This window comes from Pelodiscus sinensis, chromosome 2 (genome assembly GCF_049634645.1).
Source record: "Pelodiscus sinensis isolate JC-2024 chromosome 2, ASM4963464v1, whole genome shotgun sequence".
Lineage (NCBI taxonomy): Eukaryota > Metazoa > Chordata > Testudines > Trionychidae > Pelodiscus > Pelodiscus sinensis.
Genome location: NC_134712.1, coordinates 54,063,799 through 54,084,618, shown reverse-complemented (window position 1 = coordinate 54,084,618; position 20,820 = coordinate 54,063,799). Strand labels below are relative to the sequence as shown.

General features: G+C 41.6%; 2 protein-coding genes across 4 annotated transcripts in view; one reads left to right on the top strand and one right to left on the bottom strand.

Annotated features, from left to right (window-relative positions):
- Positions 1-2,009: 2,009 nt before the first annotated feature.
- On the bottom strand, positions 2,010-14,959 carry RPL7 (ribosomal protein L7). 2 transcript variants are annotated; one of them, XM_075920526.1, is made up of 8 exons: positions 14,844-14,959; positions 13,427-13,529; positions 12,560-12,726; positions 10,775-10,912; positions 10,361-10,470; positions 7,897-8,107; positions 3,900-3,918; positions 2,010-2,069 (listed from the first exon to the last, which is right to left on the bottom strand). In XM_075920526.1, the coding sequence occupies exons 1-6, from the start codon at positions 14,855-14,857 to the stop codon at positions 7,899-7,901; spliced, it is 741 nt and encodes a 246-aa protein (XP_075776641.1). In that variant the 5' UTR covers positions 14,858-14,959; the 3' UTR covers positions 2,010-2,069; positions 3,900-3,918; positions 7,897-7,898. The 2 variants fall into 2 exon arrangements, with proteins under 2 accessions (XP_075776641.1, XP_075776640.1); XM_075920525.1 differs by lacking the exon at positions 3,900-3,918 and having other exon boundaries at positions 14,844-14,958.
- Positions 14,960-17,195: 2,236 nt separating this feature from the next.
- The window catches only part of RDH10 (retinol dehydrogenase 10), a 46,459-nt gene continuing 42,834 nt past the window's right edge, over positions 17,196-20,820 (top strand). The window contains exons 1-2 of one of the 2 annotated variants that reach the window (XM_075920522.1): positions 17,196-18,222; positions 19,390-19,625. In XM_075920522.1, the coding sequence (XP_075776637.1) occupies positions 17,931-18,222; positions 19,390-19,625 (528 nt within the window). In that variant the 5' untranslated portion in view covers positions 17,196-17,930. Of the gene's footprint in view, positions 18,223-19,386; positions 19,626-20,820 lie in introns of both variants that reach the window. The other variant, XM_075920521.1, reaches the window with a different exon arrangement.

The window sequence follows — 20,820 nt, the reverse complement described above, 5'->3', positions numbered from 1 at the left end:
CTTAAAAGGGCAATCCCTGCTCTGCACTTAAAAAGGGCAAACTGGTTTTTTTGGCTTAACCAAATGGGGAGTAGGGCTTTTTTTTTTTGCTCAACTTTTTTTCCCTCCGCTCTTTCCACTGTATCCACCTCTATTTTGGCTCTTCATCTGTAACGCGTTGGCCACCCCTACTCTACAGAGTATGATTTGCGAAGAACCTGTTATTTTAACAGCTTCTGTGCTTTATACAGGATATGGTTGACTCTGCACGCTACATACAAAAAATAAGACCTGAACTGTGGAACGAGGAGCTGCTATAATATACCTATCGAAACATTTTTAAAGGAGCTTTTGAAGTATTAGAAATATCACCTGGGGGGCCTGTTCATGTCTCTAGCAGTAATTTTCTTAAAGACAAATTATATAGCTATCTGATATCATAATTCCATTATTTTATAAATATTAACACTTGCATTTCCATACATTTGTGCTATTCATTAGCTGAGACTATTTCACAACTGTAGATATTTAAGCCATTACATGGGAGGGGGGGGGGGAGTGAAGAGAGTAAAATGACTCAGTTTCTTGCCAAGTTCATGGTTCAGCAGCAGAGATGGGAATACAAATGTGGTCTTCCATTGTTGAAAATTACATTAGAAGAAGCTTGAAAGCAGGTTCTATATAAAGAGGCATTTACACAAACGGAATTTCCTGGATAAATAATCTGTCATTTGTTTTGGATGCTGGTCACACTGCACCCCAACTTTAGGCCACAGCAATTTTGAGAGGTATAGTGACAACTGACCCATTTATGACCCTTTGTTTCAGCACTCATGTGTTACCAATACTGCCAGTAGCAGAGCTAGTTGGGAAAACATGGTTTAATAGAAAAGTAGGCTTTATCTACAATTAAAGCATAGCTGCACCAGTATTTTAAAATGAAACCATGGCATTATCACTGCGAGGGTACATCTAAACAGCAGTGTTATTTTGGAATACCTAAAATTATTCCGAAATAACATAGTCCACGTTTACACTACAAGCAGTTACTTCAACAATGTCAAAATAATGTTGAGTTGGGGGACTTCTTCTTCCAACTCCTGCAACCCCCATTTTACAAGGAGTAAGGGAAGTTGAAAGAGAATGTTCTTTTTCGGACATCCTGCTCTGTACAGACAGTGCCAAAAGCCAAAATAAGCTATTTCAACTTAAGCTATGCAATTGATGTAGCTGAGGTTGTGTAGCTTATTTTAGCTTTAGCCCAGCTGCGTAGATGATCCCAGAAAGAGCTCTTCCAGTACTATATAAGCAACCTGTGCTCCCAGCACTATAGCCTGGTTCACCCTGGCACTTTTCTACTGTAACTTGCTGCACTCAGAGGGGAGGATGTTTTTTCACACCCTGGAGCCAAAAAGTTACAGCGCTGCAAAGTGCCAGTGTAGACTTGACCTTAGTCTCTCAACTCTCTGAAAATTTTAATGTGTTTAATATAAACTTGTGTAAGGGTGACAGAGTGCTGAGAACTTGATTTTTTTCCTTTTTTGCAGACTCATGGAGCCAGGATTCTTCTGTGCCCCATAGCAAGTCTGCAGCTTTGCAGAGTCCTGCCTGGTTAGGGGGAGTACAGAAAGGCATTTGGGAAAACTGTGGTGGAAAATTACTGGTTTGTCAGATGTATGCTGTGGCAAGCGGTGCCTTGATTCTATAGCCCTCCTAGGGCCTTCAATCAGCAAATAAAAACAAAAGACTTACACATCAACTTTCAAAGAAAAAAAAGCCACTCTGCACCTCTTCTCTGCTTATTAATTTCAATTCTAGAGGGTGGAACTGGCTTACATAGGAGGTACTTCATATTTAAGGAGAGGAAAAATGAGTGTTAAGTAAAAAAAAAAAAGGAATAAGTATTTTATACTTCTCTTCTACTGAATCTTAATTATGAAATTTTAGAGGAGTATCTTATTAAAGCACACTTCTAGACAAGGAGTCTAGGCAATATTACAGAAAAATTCCCAGGCAAAATGACTTGAGACTGTTGTGCACATTTCTTTTTTATTAACAGACCAGAGTAGGGAAGTCCACTTGCTGGGCACCTGAAAAAAAAAGAAAGAAAAAAGACAAATTAACATTAATATAATTTGATATTCTTTGTTCTACATGATAGTAATATAGACATTATCAATTTATCACAGCTGATGTGACTATTATACTTTCAATCAGAGGGAAGAGACCCTTTAGGTGCTATTTAATTTGCTTTTTATTAGAATTCCATGCAAGTTAAATACCTCCAATTTCAACAGCCAAGTCTTTTCATTGACAATAAAACACTGTTTTCTAATACTCCAGTCATCTGAAGAAGTGGGTTACGCCCACGAAAGCTCATGATACCCTCTACATGTTTTGTTATTTTTTAAGGTGCTACTAGACTATTTGTTGTTTAACTTTTTCCTATTACAGACTAACCTGGCTATCCCTCAGAACGTTTTCCAACTGTAGGTTTAGAACATGCTATGTCTCCTAATAAAATATGACAAAGGAATAAGCAATTTTACCTTGACTTAAAAGGAAAGCTAGTATTTAAGGCAGAAATCAAGGAACACAATAAAATCATAATCCTCACTGTTAATGTTGATATTAAATTTATGTAAAAATGCACAACCATAGATTAAAAAAGGCTTCTCACCACCACCATCAATTCAGTTCCAGCTACGTTATTATGAGCCTTTTAAGCAAAAAGGCTTAAAGGTTTCAGCCCAGGATGTAAAAACCCATTTAATCAATTAACTGGTTAAATGTTTTGTTTAGCTGGTTAATTGCTTACCCAAGATGCCGTGGACTGGAGTGACACCCCATCCCATAGTGCCCTTGGCCCAGTTGGGCTGGAGCAGCCCCCTCTCACTCCCCACAGGCGGGCTGCCAGTTAACTGGTTACATCCCTCGTTTCAACTGCATGAATGGCACAATGTTTTGCTAAAACCTAAGCACCACATTACTCAGGTGCTCACTGATGCGGTAAGCACTTAGCTGCATTGGGACTCCCAACATGAACACTGGTCAACGTCAATGCTGGCAACAGCGGGAAATAATTAGAAAATTTCCCTAACATAGACAAGGGCTATAGAAGAATCATACCCTCAAAGAAACGTAAAATTGCAATGAATTTTCATCTTAAGGCATACAGCCCTTTAGAAGACATTTGCTTACATGGCCATTAGCTCAGATGAACACTAATCCTTATTTAAGCTAGAGAGCTCGTTTTGATTACATTACTAGCAGATAATTATCTGCCCCTTCAAATTTAATGAATGAGAAAACAAAACAGTCTTTCTAAACAAGTTATTCATTGTTCACTTAGACGGAGGTAACAGTAAACTAACTAGGATTTTCTGCAGGAAAGAAAATGCAGGAGAAAGGAAGCAACTGGATAAAGTGTTTACAAGAGCTGTAGACCAACATAAGTGGTCTATATGACTTTACCAGCAGCTCAAATATAACATGGCATGGGCTTAAAAACAAGGAAGTGTGGTTAAAAGGAAATTAAAGTGACACTGCAGTTTGTATTGACCTGCAGAACTAATACAGAATGAACTGAAACTGAGCCCAACTAGTGACAAGGAATACTATGTGGAACACCCATCAACATCATGACATGCACCATTTCACTGGGCTTGAGCCATCTGTATATGTGAGCAGATGCAGCTTAAACATATCCCGGGGAAGAAAGGAAAAAGTATGACTTAAACATTCTTCCCACACCAAGCTCCTGGAAGCTTAGGCCACGGTGATAGGGAAGCAAGACTAAGAGGAAAAACAAGTGAAGAGAGTTGGCAGTTTTTCAAAGAAACATTATTAAGGGTCAAAAAACAAGCTACTCCATTGCATAGGAAAGATAGAAAGTATGGCAAAAGACCATCTTGGCTTACCCAGCAGAGCTTGCATGATCTAAAAATAAAAAAGAAGTCATATAAAAAGTGGAAACTAGCAAATTACGAAGCATGAATATAAGCAAACAATACAGGCATGCAGAGGCAAGATTAGAAAGGCAAAGGCACAAAACTAAAACTAGCTACAGACAAGGGAAACAAGAAGACATTCCACAAATATATTAGAAGCAAGAGGAATACCAAGGACAGGGTAGGCTCAGTGTGAAGAGAGAAACAGTAACAGGAAACTTGGAAATGGCAGAGGTGCTTAATAACTTCTTTGTTTCAGGCTTCACCAAGAAGTCTGACGAAGGAATTCCTAACAGTGAATGCTAGTGAGAAGGGGGTATGTTTAGAAGATAAAGTTAAAAAAATAAGTTAAAAATCACTTAAAAAAGTTAGATGTCTGCAAGTCACCAGAGCCTGATTAAATGCATCCTAGAATATTCAAGGAGCTGATAGAGGAGGTATCTGAGCCTTTAGCTATCATCTTTGAAAAATCATGGAAAACAGGAGAGATTCCAGAAAACTGGAAAAGGGCAAAGATAGTGTCCATCTGTAAAAAGGGTAATAAAAACAACCCAGGAAACTACAGAACAGCAAATTTAACTTCTGTGCCAGGAAAGATAATGGAGCAAGTAATAAAAAATTCATCTGCAAACACCTGGAAGATAAGATGATAGGTAAAGAACAAAACATGTCAGACCAATGTGATAGCGTTCTTTGATAGAATAACGAGTCTTGTGGATATGGAAGAAGCGGTGGCCATGGTATACCTAGACTTTAGTAAGGCATTTGATATGGTCTTGCATGATCTTCTTATCAATAAACTAGGAAAATACTACTTAGATGGGACTACTATAAGGTGGGTGCGTAACTGGCTGGTTAACTGTTCTCAGAGAGTAATTAGGAACAGTTCACAATCCTCCTGGAAAGGCATAACTAATGGAGTTCTGCAGGGGTCTGTTCTGTTCAATATCTTCATTAACCAGTTCTGGGACCGGTTCTGTTCAATATCTTCATCAACGATTTAGAAATTGGCAAAGAAAGTATTAAGTCTCCAGATGATAGGAAACTGGGAGGGGTTGCAAGTGCTTTGGAGGACAAGGTCATAATTCAAAATGATCTGGACAAAGTGGAGAAATGGTCTGAGGTAAACAGGATGAAGTTTAATAAGGGCAAATGCAAAGTGCTCCACTGAGGAAGGAACAGTCTCACACATACAGAATGGGAAGAGACCGTCTAGGAAGGAGTACTGCAGAAAGGGATCTAGGGGTCATAGTGGAACACAAGCTAAATATGAGTCAACAGCGTAATGCTGTTGCCAAAAAAAAAAAAAAAAAAAAGCAGCCAACAAGTTTCTGGGATGCATTAACAGGAGTGTTGTGAGCAAGACACATGAAGTAATTCTTCCACTCTACTCTGCACTGATTAGGCCTCAATTGGAGTACTGTGTCCAGTTCTGGGCACCACATTTCAAGAAAGATGTGGAGAAACTGGAAAAGGTCCAACAAGAGGTCTAGATGATTAAAGGTCCAGAGAACATAAAGGAAGACTGAAAGAATTGGGCTTGTTTAGTTTGGAAAGGAGAAGACTGAGAGGGGACATGATAGCGGTTTTCAGGTATCTATAAGGTTGTCACAAGGAGGAGGGAGAATAATTGTTCTCCTTGGCCTCTGATGATCGGACATGAAGCAAAGGGCTTAAACTGTAGCAAGGGAGATTGAGGTTGGACATTAGGAAAACAACTGTCAGGGTGGTTAAACACTGGAATAAGTTGCCTAGGGAAGTTGTGGAATCTCCATCTCTGGATTCATTTAAGAGCAGGTTAGATAGACATCTATGAGGGATGATCTAAACAGTGCTTGGTCCTGCCATGAGGGTAGGGGACTCAATGACTCTCAATGTCCCTTCCTGTTCTAGTGTTCTATGATGTTCCATCATGCTGAGTAAATTTAAAAAGCAAATAATCATTGATGGAAGGCGTGCAGACTGCCCATTGATACAGGCTATGGAACAATGTGTGATCTTAAGAAAACTGTTAGGATACAATTGATAAAAACAGCACTTTGTTTAGAGGGAACTGCCAGCTAATTTGCTGACATTTAACAAAAGTAGTTTTGCACAATTCTGAATGACTAAGCATCTATTTACTAGAATTTCAGAAGTGTGTTTATCACATTTGTTAAACTTCTAGGAAAACAGCTAAAAGTACTATACCACCTAGAAAAATCACCCCATCAGAATCAAATAAACTTCTGTTCAGCTTAGTGTAATCACTAAACTAGCATGATAGCAATTAGGGATTTGTTTAAAAAGGTAACTGAATTACTGCTAAAAATCCTACACTGTTACATGTTGCGGGCTTTACAGGATATTGCAGAGCCTGCAGTGAAGCCATTTTTCCAGGAGTGGGGCCGGCAAGAGCACCTAAATTAAACCTCTTGCCAGCCCTGCTTCCCGGGAGAGGTTTTGCAGCAACAGTAAAACTGCTTCCCCAGGAGAATAGCATAATATAGAAAACTAATGATGTTGAACACTGGTTTAATATTTAGGTGCTTGTTTTTAAAAAAGGCAACCGCCACTAATTCCCTCGGCATCAGGTTCTGCTGGTCCCAGTCCCCCAAATGTAGTGAGGGATATTTACAGTATAAGCCATGGACAGGTCAAAGGTTCTGAATTTTTGTTTATTGCCCATGACCTGTCCATGAGCCAATGGATCTTTGCAGCTACCATCTCAACTTTAGACATGCAACAGAAGAAAACTGGTAAGACCAGCTGCTATTCAGAAGCCTGAAGGCAACATATAAGTTGATGAGAACCACATCAGTTTGTCTGCTATTGCTTTTGAAAGCTACATACAGCAACAGAAGGAACTGAAGAATATGTCAGACAACAGAGAACTCTGAAAATGAAAGGAAGATGTATGTGTGAAGAGGGGGTGAAGTAACAGAATTCTTTACATCCATCCAGAATTCTCTGCCCTCCCTGTGGAGATATCTTTTCTGCATATTTTAGATGCCCGTTTTAATTTTAGTAATTTATTTCAAGATACTTGTCAGCAAATATTTCTAACAATACAGACAAAGATTCAGGAAATATTTGATAAAAATATGCCTAGTAATTCATAATTAGAGATGTTAGAAAGCTTTTAATAATTATGTAACAGCACAAAATCTTATCAGTTACAGAATTATTCAATGGTCCCCAGGGCGGAAGTGGCAGCCAGCACGCTCCAGGCCCCATACTTAGGGAGCTCCCTGCCACCCCAAGCTGCTGACTCTATCAGAGACAGCAGTGCGGGGAGGAAGCAACCTCAGTTCATGGGGGACCCGAGCTCCCTGCAGACAGAGGCAGCAACGCGGGGGAACGGGAGGAGATTCCACACATAAAGCCAGTGCTCAGGGGAGCCGGCTCCCCTACACATACCGGCTTCTACCTCCTCCTCCTTCCCCCCACCCCTAGGCCTGCGCTGCTGCCTGACAGACAGGAGCGCAAGGGTATATGGCTCTGTTGGAGCCAACAGCTAGGAGAACATCTGACTCTCTGGTTAACAGTAAAAGCAAGGAGCTTTCTGAGAATGACTACAAATTTTGATCTTTTAATGCCAGTAAGGTTAGGGCAATCAAGGTTTCCATTACAAATCCAAGTGTCTTTAAATATGTAAATTATTTGTTTTGCAAATTAGCAGTAAGTTGTTGGGGAAAATATATAGCAGCTATGATCAAGATTCAAACAATTTCTGCATACTTGTGTTTTGGTAACTTTTGAGAAAATTTAAATATTAAAAAATATACTAATCTATTGGACAACCTAGTTCAATAAGGCTTCTTGCTATAAAAGTGTGATCCAAACATATCAACTACATATCAACTACAAAATAGGCAACTTTGCTTTCCAGTCCCTTGGACCATATCCTTAAGTCATACTTAATGTAAAATTAAGGAGGTGCTAATTTTAAAGTACCTTTTCCCTGTGACAGTTTTAAGTTTCTTACCATTAGTTCATTCTCCTTATGAGTCTGTTAATCTGATCTTCCCTGTTGCCAGCATCTCCACCTTCCACAAAGTGGATAGTTTTCTTTTTCATTCCACCTCGAGGAGACGATAACTTGAAGGGCCAAAGAAAGTTGTTCACCACTTTGAAGTTCTTTCCAACAGTGTAGATCTCATGGACCACATCTTCCATGCAGATGATGCCATATTTCTCTATAATTCAGGAAACAATTATATAAGACAATCAGACTAAAACTCACAACCTATGGCATGAACCTAAAAAATACTATGCACAATGAATAATTTGTCTCATGTGTTATGTTTGATAGTAACCAAAGCTATCTTAAGTTGTTTACTTGCGTTCAAGTCAAACTCTACAAATTGGAATGCTCTGCTTTAATGTTTCAAAACAAGTTATGTACTACTTACCCTCAAGGATGTTACTACTGCTAATTAGAAAAAGTTTGCTTCTCCTTTACACAAGGAAAAACTATAGCAAAATATGACAAAAATTGTTTATATAATAGTAATCGTCAATGATAGAGAAAACCATGATAGCCTAATGGAATTTTAGTAAATATTTCAGTGGCCTTTTCAGAAAAATTGATGAAGTTAAATCAACACTGATTATACAATGCCAGTTAACAATTCATCTTTTATTAAATCACATATTCAATCCTTGCAACAGTTAATGAAAAATGCACTAATGGCATTTCAATAGTACATCAAGAGTAAAATTTTCCAAGAGAATCTGGTAATATAATGCAGCATCTGCTAATATAATGCAGCAATTGAGTGTATCAGATTAGGGATGTAATAATGCAGATCATTGTTTCCCAAACGGTGTTCCACCAAAAATAAGGGTGACGCAAGAAAATTCCATTAAAATAACATTTTATTGTTTAAAAACACAATTAATATTTAAGCATTTATGAATTTTATTGAAAACAATTTTCATTTGTGATCATGATTTTGTTTAGCATTTGTTTATTATCCTCCTTACTTATTTGTAGTCTACTTTTTCAGCTCCATATATAAGTGTTATTAGGGGTTCTGCAAAATTCTTTTGAGTTTAAAAGGGTTCCGTAGCCAAATAAAATTGGGAAACACTGGTGTAGATGATTAACCAGTAAGCAAAAACTTATTGGTTAATGCTACAGACTACACATGTCCCCCCTTGCCTATGCGTGCCAATACATTTTTAAGTAGGCTGGCCAGCAGCCCAGCTTAATCCCAGCTTCCACCATATCAGGGACCTACCACCTCTGCAGTTCTGCATTTAAAGTGTATTAGGAGCCGGGCAGGCAGGCAGCCCAGCTCAGTCCCACCTGGTGGACAGGGGCTGCTGCCACCCTGCGCTGCTGCCTCTATATCAGAGGCAGCAGCATGGGGCGACAGGCAGTCTCTCTGTGAGTGGAGCTGTTTTTTAAACTGGTTCCCCTCATGGACCAAATCTCATCTGGCACCCCATGCTGCTGACTTTGATACAGAGGCAATAGAATGGAGTGGCAGGGGGCTCCTTAGAAGTGGAGCCGGAGTGCACTGGCTGCCGGCCCTGCCCTTGGGGACTATAGAATAGTCGAGTAACTTATAAGAATTCATGAGGTTGATCACCTATTCAATTAATCGATATTTAACATCCCTATTTCAGATTGTGAAAACTCAATTCTTAGAACAGTAAAGAATAGACTTTCAGATCTCATTCATTTGGCATGATTTCTAGAAGTATGTTACCTAAAACCAATGGCAAATTATAAAAATAGAGTGTATACTATTTTTAGTAACCAAGGTAAGTAACCAAGGTTAATGGAAAAGCAAATGTAATCAATCTGAATTATGGATAAACAAACTATTTTGTCTTTAATTCCAGATGAAAGGGAAAGGTGGAAATGTTAAATATCCCCAAATCTTAGAATATGATTAGAATAATAGAAAACTAGAACTGGAAGGGACCTTGAGAGGTCATCTAGTCCAATCCCCTGCACTCACAGCAGGACTAAGCACCATCTAGATCACCCCCGACAAATATTAATCTAATCTGCTCTTAAGCATCTCCAATGATGGAGATTCCTCAACTTCCTTAGGCAATTTATTCCAGTGCTTAACCACCCTTAGAGTCAGGAAATGTCCAACCCCTAATGATGCAGTTTAAGCCCATTGTTTCTTCTATGGAAGACCGTGATTACTGTATATTTAGCAAATTTCAAAATAGTGTCAAAACTGCCATTGTTTCAGTATTTCCACTCTTCACGATGTTTTCTTACTGATATTTTCATTCTTAAAAAGGCTCTTGGCTTGACCTATCAGTTTTTCATGTTAGAAATCAATGCTAATCAGAGACATGTATAATTTTAAAACCCTATTCAAATTATAATAGTTAAAAATATATTTTTAGAGATAGGGGTAATGTTCAGACTATTTTAAACTCACACCAAAGTAACTGCTAAAAAATTAAGTTGTATTTACCAAGACACCGCTGAATCAGAGAATTGTCAGTCAGAGCAACGCGCTGCTTGTTGATCTTGCCGTAACCACGCTTGTAGATCAGTTCATGCACAGATTTCAGATTGGGGTAACTTAAATACAAAAGTGAGGTAGAAGTGATTGGGATTCTCATTCAATAATGCCAAAAAAGAAGTTTTATATTAAAATTTATGCTTAGGATTATGACAACGTGCACACCCACGGTAACAGTCAGGTGGCAACATGATGCAAACACTATGTTGAACCAATGACAGTTCATGACACTGAGTCAGACCAGGTCCTGTGTTTACTTTTTCTGCTACTTATTTCAGTGTTGAGCAATACAAGCTATATTTTCTTTTTCAAGTTGACTTGATACTCAACTGTTATTAACGTTAAATTGAAGACTTCACTTACCCCCATGCTATGTAGGGTTCAACAATCCGCAGCATGTTAATTGAAGCCTTGTTGAGTTTTACAAATGTGCCATTGAAAATCTGACGTAGGCGAAGAAGCTGCAATACCTTACGGACCTTGGGGCTAACTCCATTGATACTGTAAAGTGTAAAAAAAGACATGGCTATTTGTTTTTGATTCCGGAATCAGCTATGCACTTACGAGAGAGTCAAAGTAAACAATTATAGTGAATTTTATTATGTTTTCCCATCTCTATTTTTGAGGCAGATTACGAATATTATATATTGACTAATTGACAAATCAAACAGTCGATTTATTTTGTATCGACTATTCAATTAGCTGACAGAATGCCTCTGCCTTTGAAGCATAGCAACAGCCCTAGGGCTTCAAAGGCGAAAGTGCTGCATGAAGCCCAGGGTCATCTGGGGTCTCCCAGCTACAATGTGGCGCTGCTGCTTTGAAATGCTGCATAAAGCCTGGAGCACCTCAGTTGGCCCCAGGCTCCATGCAGCATTTCAAAACGACAGCGCAGCATGGAGCCCGGGCTCTGGCCCCAAGCACCAAGTGGCGCTGCCACTTTCAAGTACCCTTTCCTCCCCCTCCCCCTTATCGGATAGTTGACTAGTCTTTCACATCCCTACAGCAGATCCACTTTTAATGTGGAGTCTCTCTTCAACAAGTTAACAAGGGCTCAGCTGGACCTACTCTTGAGAAAAAGCAAAGCAAGAAGTAATAGAGATGTAGCTGTGTTAGTCTGGTCTTGCTGAAACAAAAGACAGGACTATGCAGCACTTTAAAGACTAACAAGATGGTTTATTAGGTGGTGAGCTTTGGGTCTGGCCCACGGAAGCTTATCACCTAATAAACCATCTTGTTAGTCTTTAAACTGCTGCATAGTCCTGTCTTTTGTTTCATCAAAGCAGGAAGGTGATACTGTCAATTCAGAATTCAGTGCTCCCATCAGTAAACATCCAGGGATATGGTTCTACTTCAATAAGAACCAGATAGGCCCTTCTTTAAACAGCTTTTTTCTTTGGATCACTTGGTTTCCCTCTCATAGTACATCTTTAAACAAGCTGTTCTGAAACATGTGGAAAGAGATTTCTATGGTGCCTCGTTAACAATGGCCTGCACTAGGGATGTAAAAGGGTAACTGGTAAGCCTCATCCTTAACAGGTGATCCTTACCAGTTCATGTTTACTGGAAGGGGCTGTAAGAGCTCCCTGCCTGCCCTAGCAGGGGCTTGAGACACCCTTTCTGGGAAAACTTCACTGCAAGCTCCGCAGTATGAAGCTGAGCCTGCAGTGTGTGTAATTGTGTAACCGCTAAGATCTTAAAATGATTTTTACATCCCTAGTCTGCAGAGTTATTCATATTATCCAGTTTATGTCATAAAAGTAACAAATACTCATTTTTGCAATGTTGCAGGTATATAATAGAACAAGCATGAGAACAATTTAAATTGGTAGACAAACATGTTATTATCATTACATTACAAGATGAAATGTAAATGAAGATAATTCACTCCATGCACAGTGCTACTTTAACTCTTCACTGACAATGCCAAAACATGGGCTTCCTTCCGAACACGCGGGTGGGTGGGTGTGGCATTAGGAACTAGACTGAGTGAACAAGACTTCTGCTAGTACTATAAATCCACATCACTTGGGTGATTTACCAGTGGATGGCTTTTATTACAAGTTACGTGAACTTTAATGCTGGAAGGCAAATTTCCCCACATATTTAATAAAATGTAACCATAGTCCAAAATATTAATTAACTTACCCTCTGATTCTGATCACAAAGGCCAGTTTTGGTTCAGCAGGTACATAGTAATTGCCAGCTTTGCGTGCCATTCGAGCCATACGAATCTCACTTCTGTACATTTGCCTGTACTCCTTGTGATAGGCCTGAGCTCTTGCATAAATGAGTTTTCTTTGTGCTTTACGAAGCTGAAATTAGGCGTAAAATATCATTCAAAAATTCATATGTAGCTGCTGTATACCAACAGGTCATTCATAATTATGTTAGCCTACAACAACTCAATTGTATTATTGCAAGTGGTCAATAAAATATGTAAACTGCCGCCACCACGGGCTCTTCTACATTGGCCCCTTTTCCGGAAGCGGCATGTTAATTTCAGCCATCGTAGTAGGGAAATGCGCGGGGGATTTAAATATCCCCCGCGGCATTTAAATAAAAATGTCCGCCGCTTTTTTCCGGCTTTTAGAAAAGCCAGAAAAGAGCGTCCACAATGGCCCCGATCCTCCGGAAAAAGCGCCCTTTTCCGGAGGATCTTATTCAAAGTAGGAATAAGATCCTCCGGAAAAGGGCGCTTTTTCCGGAGGATCGGGGCCAGTGTGGACGCTCTTTTCCGGCCTTTCTAAAAGCCGGAAAAAAGCGGCGGACATTTTTATTTAAATGCCGCGGGGGATATTTAAATCCCCCGCGCATTTCCCTACTACGATGGCTGAAATTAACATGCCCCTTCCGGAAAAGGGGCCAGTGTAGACGTAGCCCACCAGTTTTAAAGAGGCAGTGATGCCTGGGGTCAGCTGGGGGACTGTAGTCTTTTACATCCTTAATCTCCACCACAGTGTATTAGAATTGCCTTTATTGTGAAACAATTAAAAAGCTTATTACAATATTTACCTTCTTTTGAATCACTAGCCTCTTCAGACGCTTGGCCTTTATATCTGCAAAAGCCTTTCGCTTTTTTAAAAGGCTTTCTGGAACAGAAGGCACCTTCTTTCCTCTAAATTAAAAAAAACAACAACAAGACTTGAGGGTTTATTTATAGATTGATTTCATATGACAAGTAATGAAAGATGTATCTGCAAATTTAGCTTAAATAAGAATTAAGCAGCTTGGATATATATAAATCACACAAACACACCCAGAAATTAAAATGCAGTTTATAATTACATGCCATCTCCCCGCATCTTCAATTGTTTAGGGTCTCACTCAGGACTGAACTCCTGTGTAACATTTTAATATGCACTTACTTACAGCATCTTTCATTTACAGATAAGGAAACCTGTATTGCTGTATGCGACTGAACAGCTACATCACACCATAAGGTAACTGCCCTTTATTGCTACTTCTAGGCATTTATAAAGCAATCACTTATCTGAATATGTAAAAGCACCAAGCAAACTGACAGTCTACCAACCATGCTCCCTTTCAGACACCACTTGGGAATCTGAAAATATTTCCTCACTTCATTCTACTTAAAATCATTCTGGCTTAAAACTGAGGCAAACTCTTACAAAAAACAGATCTTGCATCTAGCTCTGAATACAAATCAGCCCAGGGCCAGCCCAAGAACCACTGACAAATAGTTGCAATAGTGGCAGGAATGATCACTGGATATAGCCTGAATATCAATTAAATCTTATATTTTCTTATGAAGGAAACCCAAGTTCATTATTACTAAGGTTTGTAATTCAAATTTAAGCTTTACAGAAGTGTGTCAAAGACTCTTAGGAAATCACTTAGTGTTAGAATAATAATTGTGAAGTTTGTTCATTTACAGCTACATTGTGACCCTTAATAAATGGGCACAATCCCACTTGGTCAATACATCTAAAGGCAGCATCTAGCCCTAAAGCATCATACAGCACATTAACGAGGCAATAAAGGAAAGGACAGACTACAGTTTCAGAAGATCCTGCCCATAGGATACAGCCCGGAGAGGCTGTACATGCTACTGTCCCATCACATCATGATGGTCCCTGAACCGCGACACCATCAATAGCCGCAGCCGAGACACTTTCGCCTTAATCACAAGGGCCCAACGCAGTCAGGCTGCTGCATCCCTGCTCATCCAGAAGACTCTATCAAGTCCTCTCTGCACCAGGCGAGGCGACCCAACCGCCCTGCCACCCCAAACCCAGGCCGCTCCGGCCGCACGCAGGCCTGGGCCGCCGAGAAAGGACGGAGGGGGATCAATACGGGCGGTAGCGTGGGAGCAGCGCCCCGGCTGTCGGGTTCGAGGAGCCGGCTCGAGGATAGAGACCGACACGCTACGGATGGAAGTGGATTTTCCCTGTGAAGCTGCTGCACTTACTCTACACCCGCCATGATCCCGACCGGAAAAGAGAGGGCATGCGCATGCGCGTCCCGTACTTAAAAAATCGGACCCGGGCAGGGACCAACGTAAAAAAGCCCTGGCATTTAGCTGTCCTCGCAGTGCCTGGATACAATTCAGGAGTAGGGAGGTGACTACTCAAGTGCCTGGGCTACAGGTAGCCTAGTCAGGTGACCAAATTAAGGGAACTTAAGAGTTGGTTGTGAATGTGAGAGCTTAAAGCGAAGGGCTCAAAAATCTCACACAGAGTAAACTTCTACAGATCTGGAGGAAAAAGGCAATAAACACTTCCCTTAAAACATCACCAAAGCCCCTCTACCTATCAGTGATACTTGCCTACAGCTTCATCATGCTGAGTTAGGCACACTCCACAATTCCCACAATATTTAGGCCCAGAAATGTAATTTAAAATGTAATCTCTATTGTTATTGACGTAAATAGTTAATTTCCTTGGTGTGACTGATTATCCTTAGCTCTAAAAATGTTCTATAGGACTAAATCCTGACCCTGGGTGTTAATATTAACTTCAGTGGGATCAGGGTTATTATTTATTATTATTTATTTTTGTCATATACTAATAATGTATTCTGTACACAACACAAAAAACAGTTCAGGCTGTTCAAACAGTCAGTATAGAAAGACACTTTCTTATTGTTGTTATTTCATTTATTTATGAAGCCTAACTAGTGTTAAGCTTGCATAAAGGAATCATTGTATAATTTTGTTAATTTTATTTTGGGACTTGGACTTAAGGTGAGAAAAGGGACTGAAAATTGGACAAAGTCCCAGATTCATAAACATTTATGCACAAATTTAACTTCATTAGTGTGAATTATCCTACAGACTTAAATGGGACTTTAAGTCTTTTGCCATATTGGGCACCAAGTCTCTTTAGGTTCCATATCCACCTGTGTAACCATTGTGCACTTAAAATCATTTAAGGCATCACTGTCATAAACAGATAAACTTCAATGGCATTGAATCCACTTAACTAAAATAATCTGTTCATCTAAGTACAGTATTTCTACAGGCTGCAACTCACTGTACTCTAGAGTACAAATCTTACAAATGCTTGCATGTGGATGAAACTTTATTCCAGTTTTCTCGTTGACTTCAGTGGAACTGCATATGGAGTAGAGTTACATACATGCAGAGCAATCCCATTGAAAACAATGGAACTATACCATTCCGTGTAAGGGTCAAGCAGTTTGTCCCAGAATAATTAACAGCGTTACTATTGTTTTTCTTTATTTTGTTTGTTTCAAGCATCCAAAAATATGCTGTTAAGCATATATTGTAAAAGGATGAATTAATCATAAATGACATTTGAACAGTTAGTATTATAGATGTAAAACAAATGGTAATACGAATGTATATTAGTAGAGCACGTTATTCTCATGAATCTTACTAAAACTAGTTTAATACCAGGGGAATTAAAATACATTTACAAGTATATGTTTAATTACATTGTTATATTAGAATAACTATTATCCTATAGACAGAATTTCACTGTCAATAAGACACGGAAGTTTTTTTTCTCTGTCGAGCACCGCAAGCTGATTCGTTCAGCAGCTTACACATCATCTTCAAACACCAGTCTCGCCCGGGAAGCAACGTGGCCGATGCCGACTACAAAGCCTCTCATACCAAGTTCCACCTTGGCTACGGCTCCCGGACGTGTTGGAAGGCTGTAAGCCGAACTGCATGCTGGGACATGCAGTCCCTGAAAGCCGCTGGACTCAAGGAAACGCATTGCACTCTGGGACCTGTAGGTTAAGGGGATCGCTTTGCATGCTGGGACATGCAGTCCCTTCCAGTTGCCCAAGCTGGAAGTTTTGGCGGACAGTCAGGGCTCGCCTTTGCAAGCCAAGCGCTAGGTCCGCGCCATGGAGAGATGCGCCCGATGTCGCCTGACAGAATGTGGGCCGAGAAACCCGCTGAGCAGCAGGGAGCTCTGGTCCGGGGCTGCGCTAGGACGGGGCCGAGGCTGGGGTGCGGGCCGCCGGGTGTGCGTGTCAGGCAGCGGCGGAGAGTGGCCGTGGGAAGATGTTGATGGAACTGGGGACAAATCGGTTGCTGCTGGGGGGTGGCGTGACCGACTCCCCGGGCTGTGGGAGAAGATGGGGTGGGCAACGCTCAGGAAGGGGCTGGCGGGGCACCAGGGGGCCTGCACTGGTGTCGGGGGGGGGGGAGCTGGCGGTAGGAAGGGGTGGGGCTGTGCTGGTGGGTGGGTTGGCCTGGGGGGGCGGTGGAGGCGGAAATGGGCTGGGGGAAGATCTGGGAATGCAAAGTGGGCTGGGCTGGGGGAGGGCCTGGGAATGTGGTGGGGGAGGGGACCCGTTTCTTAGCCGTGGGTATATAGCGCGCGGAGCGTGGAGATGCTCCCTTCCAGTGGCGGGGCGCAGAGCGCTGGAGGAAGGAGCTAGCTCGGGGCGAAGGCATTGGGGAAAGCGGCGCCTCCTTCCCTGGCCGAGCAGCGGAGGTGCTCCTTGAGCCTGCGTTCCTGCTAGCTTTTCCTTAGCCAGTGCTAGCGGCAGCGAACGGGCAGCTAGCCCCGGCTGGCTCTGGGCAAACTTAGGGCGGCTTGACTGGGCTGAACTTGCTGGCTTGCGTGTGGCTTGGCGAGGAGCCGCAGCCCGGGCGAAGGAAACCTGGTGGCATAGGGAGCTTGTTCCTCTTTGAAGTCTCCCTGCCCGGAGCCCCGCAGCCGCTACCGAGCAGGCAGTGGCAAGCTCCGCGCTTTCCAGGCAGTAGCAGCACCAGGTGCCGGGGCTGGTAGTGACGCCTAGGAGCCCGGGCAGTGCTTAGTGTTAGGATAGTGGGTGTCCGCGCAGCCTCTCGCCTCTTCTAGCTCCTGAGGGCAGGCTTTGCACGGCCCCTTGCGCTGCACGCTGAGCGGACTGTGCCACGGTTGCCGGTGTCCCTTAAGCTCACTAGGCTCCACGCGGCTTTGGGGAGAGGGGACTGTTTCTGGAGAGGGGGAGTGCGGAGCCCCGTGGAGCGCAGAGCAGGCAGGCTCCCCTTCCCGTGGTAGGCAGCTGAGCCCTTGGGAACAGCGCTGCAAGCATGAACATCCTGCTGGAGTTCTTCGTAGTCACTTTCAAAGTGCTCTGGGCGTTCGTGCTGGCTGCGGCCAAGTGGCTGGTCAGGCCCAAGGAGAAGAGTGTGGCGGGGCAGGTGTGTCTCATCACCGGGGCAGGCAGTGGCCTGGGCCGCCTCTTCGCCCTGGAGTTCGCCCGGCGCCGGGCACTGCTGGTGCTGTGGGACATCAACACGCAGAGCAATGAGGAGACGGCAGGCATGGTGCGCCACATCTACAGGGAGATCTCCGAAGAGGCCACTGCCACTGCCCAGCAAGGTAAGTGCGCTGCCCGCGTCAGGCACGGACAGCCGTGACGTATTGTGCCCCTCGGTCTACATGCTGATGTATCTTGTGGTCGTAACATAAGTGTTAGCTATATCTCACCCCCTGGTCTTCTCTTCCTTTCTTCTCTCCTCCCCTAATAAATGTAGGGACTATAAAACAGCCACTGCTGCATATCCGGGGACAGCGTGGCTCTGGGTTAGGGACTCTTGCTGGGTTAGTCTCCCATGAAGAAGTGGTATTACCTGCCAGCCTGCCTTTTGGGGAACAGAAGAATGGCACTAAATCTGAGGGTGCTCAGCTAAGTGGGAATGGGGGGTCAGTGAGAAGCACTGGGTCTGGAACTAAGGGTCCTAGGCATGCTGACGCACTCCCTGGCTTGAAGTGGTTTCCATTAAATACAAGGCTTACAGTCTGGTTCAGTGGTTTTCAGTGTCCACATTCTAAAAATTGTTCCTGTGAAGAATTAGTCCCAGTTTACAGTGTGTGGGGAGTATTTTGGTCAGAGGTGGCATCTGGAGATGGCATTTAGTTTTATGAGAAATTAGGAGGAATGTGTACAAAACTGTCTTTCACCTGCTTCTGGAAGGGTAGCTAAATGAGGTGTTTATAAGAAAATCACTTGCATTACCATAGTGGTGGTCCTCCTTCCAGGAAAGGAGAAATGTTAATTAGATGTGAGCATCCAGAGGGTTTATTTCTGGGATTCTTTAGCACTTGTGACCGTCTCCCCACCATCTGCCTAATGGTGATCAGGGGAATGGTTTGTGACTTAAACCAGATTGGATTTGGCATTGTTCTACAAACCCAGCTGTAAGTAAGGATTTCATCTCCCACTCCCACTTATATCTGACCACCCAAGAAGGAGTGGGGTTTGTGTGCTTGTATTCCTTGCTAGGAAGAGAGATTCATGAGTGAGAAAGCACAGACCATACTTCATCAGTATAACCTTTGATTCAGAAAGTTGCAAGTAAACCTGGAGCCTCAGATTTAACTTTTTCAGTCAAGAACAGTAAATATAGGATTTGTTTGCTGTGATGATGCCAAAGTCAATAGAACTGGTAAGGTGTAATAGATGACTGTTTACTCTTTCTGCTTAGTTTTTTGCCTGAATGTTGAGATCTAGAGAATGTAACCTTTTTGTTCTGTGTTCTTTAGCAGCTGGAGATGGTGAAGAAGAGGTGCTGACCCACTGCAATTTGCAGGTTTATACATATACCTGCGATGTGAGCAAGAGAGAGAATGTCTACTTGACAGCTGAGAGAGTCTGCAAAGAGGTTGGAGAGGTCTCTGTCCTGGTTAACAATGCTGGTGTAGTCTCTGGACACCATCTCCTAGAGTGCCCTGATGAGCTTATTGAAAGGACAATGATGGTTAACTGCCATGCACACTTCTGGGTAATTATACATTTGTTTATACTTTCTTTCGTTTATTTTGGAAATGATGTTCTGTCACTTAGTTTTGCATATGACTGCATTTACATATGCAATCTACTGATCTTTTTGGATTATTATCCAGTAGGGTTTGAGATTGATAAGGGGAGAAGAATAATAGTTTTGTATCCACTATTTAATGGTAAAATCAATGTTTTACATGACTTTCAGTATAACATTTTCTATAGGAACAACTTCTGAATTATCTTGTCTGCTGCTCTAAATTAATGCTTTTTGCAGTCTTACAATAGCATTTTAGCAGCTTTAAGATGTTTTAACACTTGATGCTACAGTATTGATATTCACAAATGTCTCAAAAGCTACTTAAATACTTCTTAAAAGCCCTGTCTGCAATGTAGCTAAAGTTGGCTGTAAAGGCAAACTGTAACTTTTGAAGACTTGGCAGGGAGGAGAGGATACCCTCAAAGGAAAACCAAGCTAGAAAGTCTTTATCGGGAATCTTGCATATTTGTAATTATAGCTCATTCTCCAGAGTAAACCATTAGTAGTAAAATAGAACTACATGGATTCTTGTGTGATGTTGTTTTAGTAACCGAAGAATGCTAAATGAAAAACTTAAACTAGTTGTTTATACTCATATTGAATTTTCTTGCTCTCCTTTTGTGTACTCATTTCAAAGAATTTATATAAACTAGAATGTTAAAGCAGGGCATGATACCCCCTGGGCTGGTAGTAGCTGTCAGTCTAAGTCTGCAGCATTAAAAGAACTGTCCTTCGGTCCCTCAAATAACGTTATAAAATATACTTCCAAAACAATCAAAGATTTAAGCAATCTGAAATCTACTTCAGTGGATGCCTGATAGATTATTCCTGCATGTGTGATATTAAAAATGTGTGAAATACATGGTGTACAGGAACTTCACATGCCTCCTTACTATACCTTTTAACATAGGAGTTAAAATACTGTTTCATAACCCTAAAGGAGCCCCTTCAAATCAGCACTGTAAAACACTTAATGGCAGAGTAGTCTGTCTTTTTCTCAAGTATTTTAGATCTTGTCTAGAAAGAGTATTTATACTTCAGTGCACATCAGAGTCTGTGTTTGGAGTCTTAAATCTGAAAATTTACAGGCAAGTTGAAAGGTTTTAAAAAAAACTTGATACAATCCCCCAATAAAATCCAGAACATTCAACTGATG